The sequence below is a fragment of the Topomyia yanbarensis genome, chromosome 2 (genome assembly GCF_030247195.1).
Source record: "Topomyia yanbarensis strain Yona2022 chromosome 2, ASM3024719v1, whole genome shotgun sequence".
Classification (NCBI taxonomy): Eukaryota; Metazoa; Arthropoda; class Insecta; order Diptera; family Culicidae; genus Topomyia; species Topomyia yanbarensis.
This window is the reverse complement of record NC_080671.1, coordinates 400,362,651-400,377,963: the sequence shown is the minus strand read 5'-3', so window position 1 is coordinate 400,377,963 and position 15,313 is coordinate 400,362,651. Positions and strand designations below refer to the sequence as shown.

At 41.7% G+C, this 15,313-nt stretch overlaps 1 protein-coding gene across 1 annotated transcript in view; it reads right to left on the bottom strand.

Moving 5' to 3' along the window:
• Positions 1–15,313, bottom strand: part of LOC131684923 (neuropeptide CCHamide-2 receptor) — a 142,187-nt gene that overhangs the window by 27,510 nt on the left and 99,364 nt on the right. Inside the window, exon 2 of the mRNA XM_058968176.1 lies at positions 4,436–4,799. Within this exon, the coding sequence (XP_058824159.1) occupies positions 4,436–4,764 (329 nt within the window). The 5' untranslated portion in view covers positions 4,765–4,799. The remainder of the gene's footprint in view (positions 1–4,435; positions 4,800–15,313) is intronic.

Sequence of the window (15,313 nt, the reverse complement as noted above, 5' to 3'; positions counted from 1 at the left end):
TCCTCTGCTGAAGCAACACGAGGACCCTACGATCTTCTGGCCGGATCTAGCTTCGCGCCGTTATTCAAATGTTGTCCGGGAGTGGTAGGAAGCCAACGGGGTCACTTTCGTACCCAAAGACATGATCCGGAACTAAGCCCCATCGAAAAATAGTGGGCAACTAAAAAGCAGGCACTACAGAAGCATCTCAAGAAGGTCAAATCTGTGGAAGACATGAAGAAAAGTGGGTTTTCGGACAAAAGAAACTCCTGCCAGATGTTGTACAGGACCCAATGAGTGGAGTTAAGCGTAAGATGCAAGCGTATAGTTATGGTAATGTCGTTGAATTAAATAAATATGCCATAAGCTTACTAACGAGTTATATTTTATTACCTGAAAGCTTGAAAAGGATCGGCCGACTAGCTACTTTTCTACAGCCGTGTTGTAGTTTGATGTATCCCGTTTCATGTCCCTGTGCTTTGATTACATGGCGCAGAACATTAACTCTTCTTCATACTATCCCAACCGCGTTCATTTCTTGGATACTTCTGAATCTCCTGTTTTCTTCGACACATCCATGAAGGACGAGATACCGGACCACATGCGCCCACAACATTTTTTACAAAAAAATCCGAAAGGTAGGTGCTGTAGGATGTTTCATACTAACGGGAGGTTCGATCCGGCCCGCTGCCTCCGGTATTTTCAATCAAAAGTTCACAGCATTCTACACTTCATTGGCACTGATTCAGTTTACGCCGCAGAATTAGCTGCTATTCAACATACCCTTGGAATCAAATTACCCGCAGACCCTTACTTCATCGTTTCGGATAGCCTCAGTTCCTATGACACTATTCGCTCGATGAAACGTGGAAAGCACTCCTCGTAATTTTTTTTTTGGGAAAATAAGGGGGCTACTGAGTCCTTTTTCTGAAAAATCTTTCCAGGTTACCTTGGTGTGGGTCCCTTCTCATTACTCCATTCCGGACAATGAGAAGACGGACTCTTTAGCTAAGATGGGTGCTCTAGATTCTAGAATCTAGAAGGTGACATTTTTGAAAGACCAATTCGCTTCAACGAATTTTTCTGTATCACTCATCAGAGAACCCTCGAAAGTTGGCAAACTTCGTGGATCAATGGCGGAACTAGGAATGTGGCTAAATTCCGTAGTCCCGAAGACATCGACGAAACCTTGGTTCAACGGGATGGATGTAGGTCTTTATTCATATGATGTCCTGGCTCATGGCAAACTATTGCACGGATAGAATGCTTATCTTCGGCGTATTGGGATAGTGATGTCAGCGCTTGTGGCGACGGCTATCACGACATCGAACACATTGTCTGGGCGGGCACCGAATCTAGTTCCGCCGTTCCAATTCGACATGCTATGGCAAGCCGCGATCTCGATTACATGTTCCGAATTTCTCTTTTTCTAAAATCAATCAATACAGTTAAGACCCGATTTTATCAGCACCCGATTTTATCAGCCCCCTATATTATCAGCTTTTTAAGCCGATTTTATCAGCTTCATATGAAAATTGATAGTTGGTAGTTTGATGGGCTCTAGCAGACGAACCACGTTGAATTCGAGTAAATCCATTCTTGAGTATATTTTTCTTATCTTAGAGATCCGAAATATGCATAAAAGATTTTTTAATTTCGCACTGTCACACCCCCTTAAGGGTATTTTAAGCTAAATAATCAGGAAAGGTTATGAGGCTAGATCTAGGGACTAAAGAAGAATATTTTAAGAGCTTTGGTTTCTTAAAAAGAAAGAAAAAAATCTATGTCCCGATTTTATCAATGTCCCTGTTTTATCAGCCTAAAATTCACCAAGGGGCGGATAAAAACGGGTCTTCACTATATAAGAATTCTCAGTCAAAGTCTGCTTACTGTATTTGTGGCACCTACTCGCATTAGAGTACTACTACGTGATCATCTTCACTCACCAATCTGCTTGCATTAGGCAAAATTGAAGTCGAGAACGACCTGAAATTATGACCCCTCTGGAGGATTCCCTACGGGTCCAACATGGACCACCCGACGTCCCGCTGCGTGCTGACTTAGAGGTCCAAGGCTGTCATTGCCGTTGGCAATTTGCCACAAACTAAAAGCTTGATGTTCTTCTCTTCTCTGTCACCGTTGTCCTCTCCACCTGTATCTGATATTGCTGTTACTCCGATGATGAAATCAACTCACTTCCCCCTCCCCCTGAAAATATCTTTCTGGAGCAAATAGATCTTTTTCATAAGGATCATTAAATTAAATCAAAATTTATGTTCATTTGCCCACCCTTTATTCATAATAAGTACTGTGAACTGTATTCCTAGTTTAAGGTAGTCTAAAATTGACATTCATCTGAAGATAGTCTAAAAATTGCTCCTTAGTTTGTAGTTTTAAAAATCCCTTATTGTAATCCCCTCTTATTAAAAAATTTAAAACACAAAATGTAAAAATTGACACCTTCATGCTGTAATAGTACCGTGCCTTCTTAAATAAACAGACTGAATAAAAAAATGAAAAAAACTCAAAATGAACAGTACTTGACCCTTAAAATGTCATGTACCGTAAACCGGGGTGACATTGATCACTTTTCGAAGTAAATATTACATATTTTTAGACGCAACACATTTTTTTTCAAGTTTAATATTTTTAAACCATGTACTGATGTATGGAGAACAAGATTGGATGGTTTTACCTAAAATTGTCCGCTTACAGTTATTATTATCTAAAATTATTTCAAGTTGAAGTCCGTTTTCGTGTTCCGGGGTGACTTTGATAACCTGCATGTTCACCCACATTAAGTTATTGATGTCAATGTTTTTCATTCAAATGTTTGTTTAAACTATTCTGGAAAGATACTCATTATTAAATAGATATTAATTGGTACAAAGTATTTCAATGTACTTAAAATTCGAGTAAACCAAATTCGTATAATTTGTGTCCAACTAGAATAAAATATTCTGAAAACCTTTAAAACTGCTAAAATTGTTTTATTTCAGTGCTTTATCAATGTACAAAAAGTTTAATCCATTTTAACACGTTGGAATATTGAACAATAAAAAATGTTTTGAATTTTAGCTTAAAATAATTTGAAATAATTGCCAACTAGTTTTACAAAAAAATGCATTTAAAATAAACAAACGCTTAAAACTAAATTTGGCATATCCCAATCTAAAGGAAAATAAAAACTCGCATGTAATTTATGACTTTTGCTCAAATCTCAGATTTATTTGTTTTATGAAAAAATAGACACTTTACGAAGCTTCGTAAAAATAAGGTAAAGTCAAATTTCGATTTTTTGTAGTTTTTGTACCCAAAAACCGAACAATATACTCAAAAAGTATAACAAATCAGTATTTTATAAGATTAGAGTAAAAATCATTCTAAATTAAAATGATTCAGTCGACTATTTTGGTTTAATAAGCGATCTACGAAAAAAGTTGCGAGTGATCAAAATCACCCCAATGATCAAAGTCACCCCGGTTTACGGTACTGACGAAAATCTTAACCGCGGTGTTTATTGATATATTATAATGGATGGAAAACTATTATTCAATCCGCTTCAGAAATGGGAAAATATTGATGGATTCAACGCAAATTTGGAACAGAGTTTCAACCTACCATGGAAGACAAGTGGGTTCATGATGCAGGATATTTAAATCACATTTTCGGTCACCCTATTATTTATTCATGATATCGCATACGAAAACGAGTTCATCAATATTGCAGAAGCAGCTGCATTGAATTTTGCTGAAGCTCTCCAAATATTGTAATGTGATACGAAAGGTAATTAATTTTAACGAAAGCCAGTAAGCCATTAATGTTTTAAGCGAGGTTTATTATTCGGTGGTAAAATACCTGCTAGGCCAATGAAGCAAATCATTGGAATCACAAAACTTTTATTGTAATGGTAAAATAATATACGACCGACAGAAAAAGTATTATGTACCGCCGCGGTTGGTGTATGAATTACGGACTTGTACAATGCTACTATCGGAAAAGCAGTTATACTCTTATAGAGCTGCTTTCCAGGATAATCTTCTCTCTTCTATATAAATCCCCGAAACAACAGGCAGCCAACATAACCGAAATTTTATTTGTCCGTCGAATTTCCGCCCATACAGCTACTTATAATAAATCAGAATTAGTTCCACCACGCATCGTCCCAAAATTTAGCCTTTCTTACCCAACTTTTACATTAATGCCGCTAAATAAGTAATTGAGGTTTTTCTTAGATAAATTTAATCTCTGATTACCAAGGACCTGGATCATAGTTGAATTATGTGAAATATGTCATAATTATAGATTCAGTGGATGTGCGAAAATGAAATGCATTTTATGAATACAACATTGTTTCAAATAAACTTAATGGATAGCCATTTCGATCCCGCTTAACTGTGACTGATTTATAGTTTGAAACCCTACATCGAATTTAATTTCAACAAACGCAACTCACGTGTTCGGAATGTTCCGCATGGCCCGGTGCCGCAGGAAGATGATCACCAGCGTCCCATTGCCGAGAATTCCCACGAAGAATATAATAGCGAACACCACCGGGACCACGTACGTCTCCAGCCGTTCCTCGTACGGTTCGTACTCGTCAATTTGGTCGAATGTCACATCGAAGCCCAACGTGGCCTCCGTGGGTTCCAGCATGCGGACCGATTTCTGGATTCGATTCGAACCGGATATGTCTTCCACCGTCGACGGTTGGTAGCTGCTCAGAAACTGCCGGTAGTCCACCCCCACCGATTCGGTTGCGTTCAGGTAGTACAGCAGCTCCATCCGGGGTGGTGGATTAAGGTGGGTGGGTCGAGTGCCTACAAATTGAACAGTTTAGAGAGAAGATGGAAAGGGGACATTTGTTACAAAGTGGCGAAGTGTGGTGAAGCTTGGGACGGCCCAGAGCAGCGAGTGGTTTTTGCTAGTTGGCAGGAGTCCAACTTGTTTGTAACATATTTTTTACCATCTTCAGGATGAGGTGTGAGGATAAAAACCATCATAAATCTTCCAGATGTCGCACAAAAGTGTATGTAGCGCTGGTGATTGTTCCGTGGGGAGCATTTTTTTCTGTTTTCCAGTTTGGCGCATTTAATTTGTACGATAACTGTTACGAAAATTTAAAGCTTATCACGATAATTGAAATGTTCCGTTCTGTTGAAATGTAATTCCTAAAGTATTTTTGCCTTTCTCATATAGAAAGGTTATGCAATCACTCTGAAAAACGTCAACCTAATCCCGGAGGGCCAAATTTTTTTTTCAACTCGTTTAGGGTTTCTGGATTTTAACAGGGGCGTAGTTGATGGTTTACGGAGAGGGGTTACACCCCCCCCCCCTCTACTGTTCGCGCCCCTCCTTTAAAAATCTCCTTAAATCACCCCACAGACCACCACCCCATCCAGCCCTCATACCCCTCCCTTTCAACCCCATCATCTTTAAACCACCACTACCAATTTAAGCTGGGAAGTCGTTCGTTCATGGGACTTTCGCCCTCCTCACATACCCACTAGAGTGGGACATGGTTATATGAAAAAAATAAAATCTGGCTCCGAGTAACTTTTTGGGTCCCATTTGGCTCCCAAAACAACTCTGCAAATTTTTAGCTCGATCGGTGAAACTATATTTTTGCGCCCACTGTTTAAAGTTTACATGGGATTTCGTATGGGGAAATTGTCTTTTGCAAATTAATTCTTCCAAGAGTCGTCCGTTACCTCCTAAAAATAAATAGATGTCTGATTTTTATAGCAAATTTGTCAAGGAAACAAAGTCTAGAAGACTGCAAAACGATCTGATACTTGTGGAAAAAGCTATTAAGCAAAAACTGATTGATGCCCTGAAGATTGATGAAAATTTCACTTTTCATAGCATCACTGCTTTTGACGATCAAATTATATAAAAAAATTTAACTTTCTCTTATTATGTACAAAAGAAGCCTCAATTTATCCCTCAAAACCTTGCGAAGTGGCCAAATAGTATAAATAAACGATTTGGACACATTAAGAGAGGATTAAAACAGAATTGCGTATAATTGGACAACCAACAGCAGTGGTGCTAGAAAAAATGAATATTTTATCAATCGTCAGAGCATCAATCGGTTTCTGCTTAATAACTTTTTTCTCAAGCGTCAGATCGTTTCGTGGTTTTCGAGACTTTGTTTCTTTGCCAAATTTCCTATAAAAGCCTCATAACGATTTATTTTTAGGAAGTAATGGGCGACTCCTGGAGGAATTATTTTGTAAAAGTTAATTTTCCCATGCAAAATCTCATGTAAACTTTAAACAGTGGGCGCAAAAATATAGTTTAGCCGATCGATGTAAGAATTTGCACAGTTGTTCTAGGGCCCAAATGATACCTAAAAAGTTGCTCGGAGCTGGAATGTAATTTTTGTCCCACCCTAATACCCACCCCCGCATGACAAAATGAGTTAGCAAGCAGATAACATTGATCTAATGCTGATTAGGCTAATGGAGTATGATATTTTTTTGTTTCAAGTGTTTCACCGTCGACACGTAGCTCATCAAGTTCGTGGCTGGCATGCCATTGTGTAAAGGTGCAAAGTGTACTAAGAATGTAATGGACATTTCCACAATTATGTTGAACATAAAAAGCCTCCGTGCCATAGTTTAGAGAAATGAGAAAGGCACAATTGCACCTCTAGGTGGATTAAAAAAGGTTTTTTTATTTGTGCTCAGGGTATTCATATCGTTTTAAATATTAAATGCCAGTATCATGTGACTTTCTGATAAGTCGTTTCATTAGAAAGTTGAAGGCAAACATCTAATTATTTCTCATTTCCTGCATCTCAGAAAATTCCCAGCAATAATCGAAACAAATTAGCACATCCTTCCAGCATCGTTCGTATCAGTTGATGCACTTCGACGGAAAACGTCATATTCTCCATAGTAAAAAAGACTGACATTCATCGGAGATGGGATGTTCTACGAATTCTGTTGCAGATTAATTATCCTCGTGCGAAGCGAAAACAAAAGAAGATACGGCAAGGCTTCTGTCACCTGAAACCATATGGGCCAATGAGCCTATATTCGCCCAGTTACTATCATCACCTTACCCATTTGAAACCGTGGGTTAGAGCAGCAGCGTCTGCCCTTTTTGCTCAATGCACTATATCAAATGGTAGAGCGATAATTGGGGCATCCGATTAGAGTTTTCGTTGCACACATTTTTGTGAATATATTGATTCTTAGGAACGAAACACAGATTTATTTTAATTCAATTCGTTTATTTGATAAGGCAAGTTTGCGTTAGCTTGAAGGTGCCAATTTTGTTTTGTTTTACATTTTAAATTACTTAAAACTAGGGGTTTACATATTGATTTCTACCTAGCAACCGAGTTAACTGCCCCATTTTTCTGGCTGTTTAATATGTCTTTGCAATCTGGACAGTTCCCTAAAATATGAAAAAAATCTTTTTTAGTGTCTATATATAAATCTGGCAAAAAATCTGACGTACGTAATTATTGTGGGATAGCCATAATCTCCTGTATTCCGAAACTTTTCGAATCAATCATTAACGAAAAAATATTTCTTCAAATAAAAAACAGAATTTCCAACCTCCAGTATGGCTTCTTCAAAGGTCGTTCGACCTCAACAAACTTACTAGAATTTATTAATTATACACTGCTTGCAATGGATAATGGAAACTACGTGGAGGCACTTTATACAGACTTTAGTAAAGCATTTGATCGCATTGACATCCCAATGTTACTTTATAAATTGACAAAGATCGGCATTGAGCCTGGGCTACTTACATGGTTAGAATCATATCTCTCGGAACGTCAGCAAATAATTAAATTTAAAGGAAAGCAATCTAATCCAATTAAAGTCACCTCAGGAGTTCCACAAGGCTCTCATTTAGGCCCTCTATTGTTTATTTTATACGTGAACGATATCTCCTTCATTCTCAAAAAACTGAAAATACTAATTTATGCGGACGATGTGAAACTTTATTTGGAGATAAGAAATGCCGAGGATATTAATACATTTCAAAACGAAATACAAATTTTCCACATGTGGTGTCAAAAAAGCCTCTTACAACTGAACGTGAAAAAGTGTAATTCAATAACCTTTAGTCGAAAACGACAAACACCGAATGTTGAGATTACCTTAGGAAATCAGACTGTAGTAAAATGTGAAAGAATTAGGGATTTAGGTGTTATATTAGATTCAAAGTTAAATTTTATTGATCATTATAACCAGTGGCGGATCCAGAGGGAGGGTCTTGGGGGTCCGGACCCCCCCCCCCCCGAAAATTTTTAAGCTCTTGAGAAATTTTAAAATAGTTTCTATTTTAAATTCATTCCAAGTTCAAAATCATTCCAAACTAGATTTGATTACCAAACCTGATTTTAATTAAATGAGGGTATTTCATATTACGTATTGCACAATGCACATTTCAAAGTTGAAATTCTGGACCCCTTCCGAAAATTTTTTCTGGATCCGCTCCTGATTATAACACAATGATACACAAAGCTAACAACATGCTCAATTTTATAAAACGCTTTAGCTATCATTTTGAAGATCCTTATACAATAAAAATATTATATATTGCATATGTTAGGTCGATATTGGAATATTGCAGTATTATTTGGTGCCCTTTTTCAAGCAGACATGAAGAATGAATAGAATCGGTACAAAAACAGTTTTTATTATTTGCCCTTCGTAAATTAGGATGGACATTCCCTCTGCCATCTTATGAAGCACGCTGCTTGCTTATCAATATTCAAACATTAAAGGAGCGTCGCGAATTTGCAATGCTCTCATTCATTAATAATATCGTTTCGCATCGTATCGATTCAGCTGAAATTTTATCCAAATTGAACTTTTATACACCTTCACGACAGCTACGAAATCGAAGTATATTTTTCGCACAAAATATGCAAAATATAGCCCCATAAATCGAATGATGTCTATTTATAATCACTATTGCGACTCAATTGATTTTGCAATGTCTAAACTGAAACTAAAACAATATTTTATACACAAAAGAAATTCTAACGCGTAAGAGGATGATTCTGTAAAAGCCGAAATTGCATCATTTATACTAAATTCACGCAATATACACATTAGTATTTAAGGAAATCTGTAGTCTACATCGATTGACGAAATAAATAAATAAATAAATAAATAAATAAATAAATAATGAAACTATGGAGATTTTATAGATATCTTATACATATTCACAAGGGGGTAATTTAATTTTCGCAAGATTAGGGTGGTCGTTTAGTTTTTATGACATTTTAAGCAGGGAGATTATTGGAGCAAATAATTTTTAACTAAGGAGGACAATTTTACAACTATCTTAAAAGTAGAAGAAACTAGAGGGCGTGATTAAATTTTGTAAAGATTCGGGGACATTAATTAGAGTTAGTTTTATGTGGTAGTAGAGTTGGGCATTTTCAATGAGATTATATAATATAATAGTTAAAACTAGAAGAGACAGAAAGAGCTAAATACTTCGGGAAGATATTTGAAGGAGGGGAGGGGGTGATACTTCTGGGTATAAGAGTCAGGGGAGGGAGGGTGGACAAAGATGACAGGGGAGAGAAAATTATCAACTTTCAGTTTAAGGCATCGGCAGATCAATGGCATAGATTACAGACTCGGGTGGGCTTCATCAGGAAGAATCATGTACTGGGACGCTGGGCGGTCCTCCTCAAGATGGCTCAGATGTGGATCGGCAACACTTCGAGTTGCGCGTGTGATGTTCGCGCTGTAGGTCCCGTGTTTGTTGGCTCATTCAACAGAGATGTTTTGTGTCGCCTTGGAATCGCATAAAACCATTGGGGTTTATGGTACAGCTGGAAGAGGGTGGTTCTGAGAATGATAAGAAATAAGAATTTTTTATTATTAACAGATTAAGGCCGAAGTGGCCTGTACCGTATACAAAAGATTCCTCAATTCCACTCGGTCCATGGCCGCGCGTCGCCAGCCACGCAGTCTGCGAAGGGTCCGCAAATCGTCTTCAACCTGGTCGATCCATCGTGCTCGCTGCGCGCCACGTCTTCTTGTACCGGTCGGATTGCAATTGAGAACCGTTTTCACCGGGCTATTGTCCGACATTCTGGCTACGTGCCCGGCCCACTGTAGTCGTCCGATTTTCGCGGTATAACAGATGGGCGGCTCCCCCAACAGCTGATGCAACTCATGGTTCATTCGCCGTCTCCATGTGCCGTATTCCATCTGCACTCCACCGTAGATGGTACGCAGCACTTTCCGTTCGAAGACACCAAGTGCGCGTTGGTCCTCCACGAGCATGGTCCAGGTCTCGTGCCCGTAGAGAACTACCCGTCTAATCAGCGTCTTGTAGATGGTCAACTTCGTACGACGGCGGACTCTGTTCGACCGAAGTGTCTTGCGGAGGCCAAAGTAAGCACGATTTCCTGCCACGATGCGTCTACGAATCTCTCTGCTGGTATCATTGTCGGCGGTCACCAGTGAGCCCAAGTACACGAACTCTTCAACCACCTCGATTTCGTCGCCACCGATGCAAACTCGAAGCGGGCGGTTCTCATTCTCTTCTCGTGAACCTCTTCCTATCAAGTACTTTGTCTTCGACGTGTTGATGGCAAGTCCGACGCGCTTGGCTTCTCTTTTCAGTCTGATGTAGGCTTCCTCCATCTTCTCAAAGTTTCGTGCAATAATATCAACGTCATCGGCGAAGCCAAGTAGCTGAACGGACTTTGTGAAAATCGTACCACTCGTGTCGATCCCTGCTCTTCTTATTACACCTTCCAGCGCGATGTTGAATAACAGACACGAGAGACCATCACCTTGCCGTAAACCTCTGCGTGATTCGAAGGGACTCGAGAGCGTCCCTGAGACACGTACTACGCACATCACCCGATCCATCGTCGCCTTCACTAATCGCGTCAGTTTGTCCGGGAATCCGTACTCGTGCATAATCTGCCATAGCTGATCTCGATCGATAGTGTCGTATGCGGCTTTGAAGTCGATGAACAAATGATATGTGGGCACATTGTACTCGCGGCATTTCTGCAGTACTTGACGAAGAGCGAACACCTGGTCCGTGGTAGATCGTTCGCTCATGAAACCCGCCTGGTACTGCCCCAGGAACTCTCTTGCAATTGGTGATAGTCGACGGCATAGTATTTGGGAGAGTACCTTATAGGCGGCGTTCAGCAGGGTGATTGCTCGGTAATTACAGCAATCCAGCTTGTCGCCCTTTTTGTAGATAGGACACACGACACCTTCCATCCACTCCTCCGGTAAAATCTCCTTCTCCCAAATCTTGGTAATCACCCAGTGCAGCGCTTTAGCCAGTGGCTCGCCACCGTGTTTTAGTAGCTCGCTTGGTATTTGGTCAACCCCAGCGGCTTTATTATTTTTGAGCCGGCTAATCTCCTCCTGGATTTCTTGGAGATCCGGAGCCGGTAGTGTAATGTCCTCCGCGCGTGCTCCCAGGTGCGTTACCGTGCCATCCTCGTCGTCTGCTGCATCGCCGTTCAGGTGTTCTTCGTAGTGCTGCCGCCACCTCTGGATCACCTCACACTGGTCCGTGAGAAGATTCCCGTTTGTATCTCTGCACATGTCGGCCTGTGGTACGTGGCCCCTGCGCGAGCGGTTCAACTTCTCGTAGAATTTCCGTGTGTCTTTAGCGCGGTACAGCTGCTCCATCGCTTCGCGATCTCGGTCTTCCTGCTGGCGCTTTTTGGTCCGGAAAACCGAGTTCTGCCTGTTCCGTGCCAGTTTATATCGCGCCTCGTTCGCCCTCGTGCGGTGTTGCAGCATTCTCGCCCATGCTGCATTCTTCTCTTCGACTAACTGCTCGCATTCGCCGTCGTACCAGTCGCTTCTTCGGTCCGGGCCCACCGTACCTAGTGCAGTGGCTACGGTGCTACCTATGGCGGATCGGATATCTCTCCAGCCATCTTCAAGGCCAACTGCGCCTAGCTGCTCTTCCGTTGGTAGTGCCACTTCCAACTGCTGCGCGTATTCTTGAGCCACTCTGCCATCTTGTAGCCGCTCGATGTTTAGCCGCGGCGTTCGGCTTCGACGAGAGCTATGCACTGTCGAAAGTTTTGAGCGCAAGCATACTGCAACCAGGTGGTGGTCCGAATCTATATTCGCACTGCGATAAGTGCGGACGTTTGTGATGTCCGAGAAGAATCTACCGTCGATTAGAAAGTGGTCGATTTGATTTTTTGTTACTTGGTCCGGTGATCTCCAGGTGACTTTGTGGATATCTTTGCGAGGGAAGAAGGTGCTTCGGATTACCATTCCACGGGAGGCTGCGAAGTTCACACATCGTTGGCCGTTGTCATTTGATACGGAATGCAGGCTGTTAGGCCCGATCACCGGTCTGTACATTGCCTCCCTTCCTACCTGTGCGTTCATGTCGCCGATGACAATTTTCACGTCTCGCAGAGAGCAACCGTCGTATGTCTGCTCCAGCTGCATGTAGAACGCTTCTTTCTCGTCGACGGGTCTCCCTTCGTGTGGGCAGTGCACGTTGATGATGCTGTAGTTGAAGAAACGGCCTTTGATCCTCAACTTGCACATCCTTGCGTTGATCGGCTGCCACCCGATCACACGTTGGCGCATCTTGCCCAGCACTATGAAGCCGGTTCCCAGCTCGTTGGTTGTACCACAGCTCTGGTAGAAGGTAGCCGCTCGATGCCCGCTTTTCCACACCTTCTGTCCCGTCCAGCAAAGTTCCTGCAGCGCCACGATATCGAAGTTGCGGAGGTGTAGCTCGTCGTAGATTATCCTGTCACATCCTGCGAAGCCGAGCGATCTGCAGTTCCATGTTCCGAGTTTCCAATCGTGATCCTTTATTCGTCGCCTGGGTCGTTGCCGATTGTTCTGGGTCGTATTCTCTTCTGTATTGTTCGTTATGTGGGTTTTTTAAGGGGCGGCTTATAGGGCCTACGCCAACCACCTGTCTCGCCGGTGGGCCATCGTGCCGGGACTGCTTAAGGTCCCACCTGGACACCAGGACAGGTTTACACCTTCTGAAGAAGGGTAACCCCCCTTCCCTGTCAGCATACGACCAAAGTTCCCACCGGGGTTGGTTACCCGATCTTCACTAAGGTTACTCGTATCCCAGTCGACACCACGGGGAGGCCAGGGCTAGGAGTTACTGGGCAGGAAGCTAAGGACCGCCAGTGGGGTCTATTTTATGCCTTCAGGTACAAGAGGCTTACGCACTGCCCAATCATTGCCAACGATAAGAAATAAGAAGGGACACTTAAATTTGTATATTGATGGCTTTTACGAAAGTGTATACAAGGGACATATAAAGGAGATCGCTGCTTGCCAGCATATCAATGTTACATGAATAAATTTTTTACAAATACAAATACAAATATCTCGAACCGTTACGTTGGTTGGTCTTCCTCGGGCCCGCACGATATCCATTAGCCGAGACTTGGCGAAACTGTACTCGGTGCACGCCCAGATAATGTGCTCGATGTCGTGATAGCCGTCGCCACAAGCGCAGATACAACCATCCACGAGCCCAATACACCGAAGATGTGCATCCAGCGTGTTATGGTTTGCCATGAGTCGGAACATCACACGAATGAAGTCACGACCCACATCCATCCCCTTGAATCAAGGTTTCGTCGATACCTTGGGTTCTCTGATGATTAATACTGAAAAATTCGCTGAAGCAAATTGGTCTTTCATAAACGTCACCTTCTAGGGCACCCACCTTAGCTAAGGAGTCCGCCTGGAATAGAGCAATGAGAAGGCACCCACAACAAGGTAAGTATTTGTCAGATAAAGCACTGAGTAGCTCCCGTGTTTTCCCCAAAAAATACGAGGAGTGCTTTACATGTTTCCTCCAGCAAATAGCGTCAATGAAACTGAGGCTATCCGAAACGATGAAGTAATGGTCTGCGAATAATGTTTCAATGAAACCAAGGGTATACTGAATAGCAGCTAGTTCTGCGGCGTAAACTAAAGCAAGGTCACTGAGTTTGTAGGAAGCGGTGAACTTTTGATTGAAAATACCGAAGCCAGTGGACCCTTCGAGGTTTGATCCGTCAGTATAAAACATCTTAGAGCAGTCGACTTCTCGGAATTTATTATAAAAGATGTTTGGAATCACTTGCGGGCGTATGTGGTCTTTCTTGGATGTGTCAAAGAACACAGTAGATTCAGAAGTATTTATGAAATGCACACGGTTGGGATTGTAAGAAGAAGGATTAATATTCTGCACCATGTAGTCAAAGTACAGGGACATGAAACGGGTCTGAGAATTGAGCTCAACAAGCCTTTCGAAATCTTCAATCCCCTCCGGGTTCAAGATATCGCATCGAATGTTCAATCGATATGAGAGTTCCCAAAATCGATTTTTCAGCGTCCGACAGCACTTCGAGACTCATCGTATGGGTTGACTGCATGCACCCTAAGGCGATACGCAAACAACAATACTGAATTCTTTCGAGTTTGACGAAATGTATGTTCGCAGCGGAGCGAAAGCAAAAGCATCCGTATTCCATTACCGACAGTATCGTTGCTTGATACAACCTAATTAGGTCTCCTAGGTGGGCACCCCACCATGTTCCGATTATTGTACGAAGAAAGTTGATCGTTTGTTGGCACTTCTTTTTCAGATACCTAATGTGGCATCCCCAGGTACCTTTCGAGTAGAACCAGACCTCTAGATATTGTACTGTGAGCGATGGTTTGACCCATTAATAGAAGCTGTAGTTGTGCTGGTTCACGCTTCCTAGAAAATACAACTAGTTTAGTTTTCTCCGTGGAAAATTCGATACCTAGCGTAATACTTCAAGCGGACAAATTGCCCAAGGTACTCTGTAATGGTCCTTGTAGATCGACAGCTTTGGGTCCCGTTACAGAAACCACGCCATCGTCTGCAAATTGCCTTAACGTGCAGGAATTGTCAAGACATTCATCAATGTCGTTGACATAGAAATTTTATAACAGAGGACTAAGACATGAGCCCTGGGGAAGACTTAAATCGTGATGTCGATAAGTCACCATGCGAAAAATGCATGTGCTCTACCGACAACAAGTTTAGTAAAAAGTTGTTTAAAATCGCCAAAAGACCATGCTGGTGCAGCTTCTCTGAAAGAATGTTGATAGAAACTGAATCAAAAGCCCCCTTTATATCTAGGAAAACTGATGCCATCTGCTCTTTGCTAGCATAAGCAATTTGAATTTCTGTTGAGAGGCAATCGATCGATACGAGTTGTGGTCGGAGGCTGGTTTCTCGGGTTTTTGAATGGCGATGACCTTCACTTGCCTCCAGTCTTGAGGGACAATATTACCCTCAAGAAACTTATTAAATAAATTCAACAAGCATCTCTTGGCAGAGACTGGCAGAT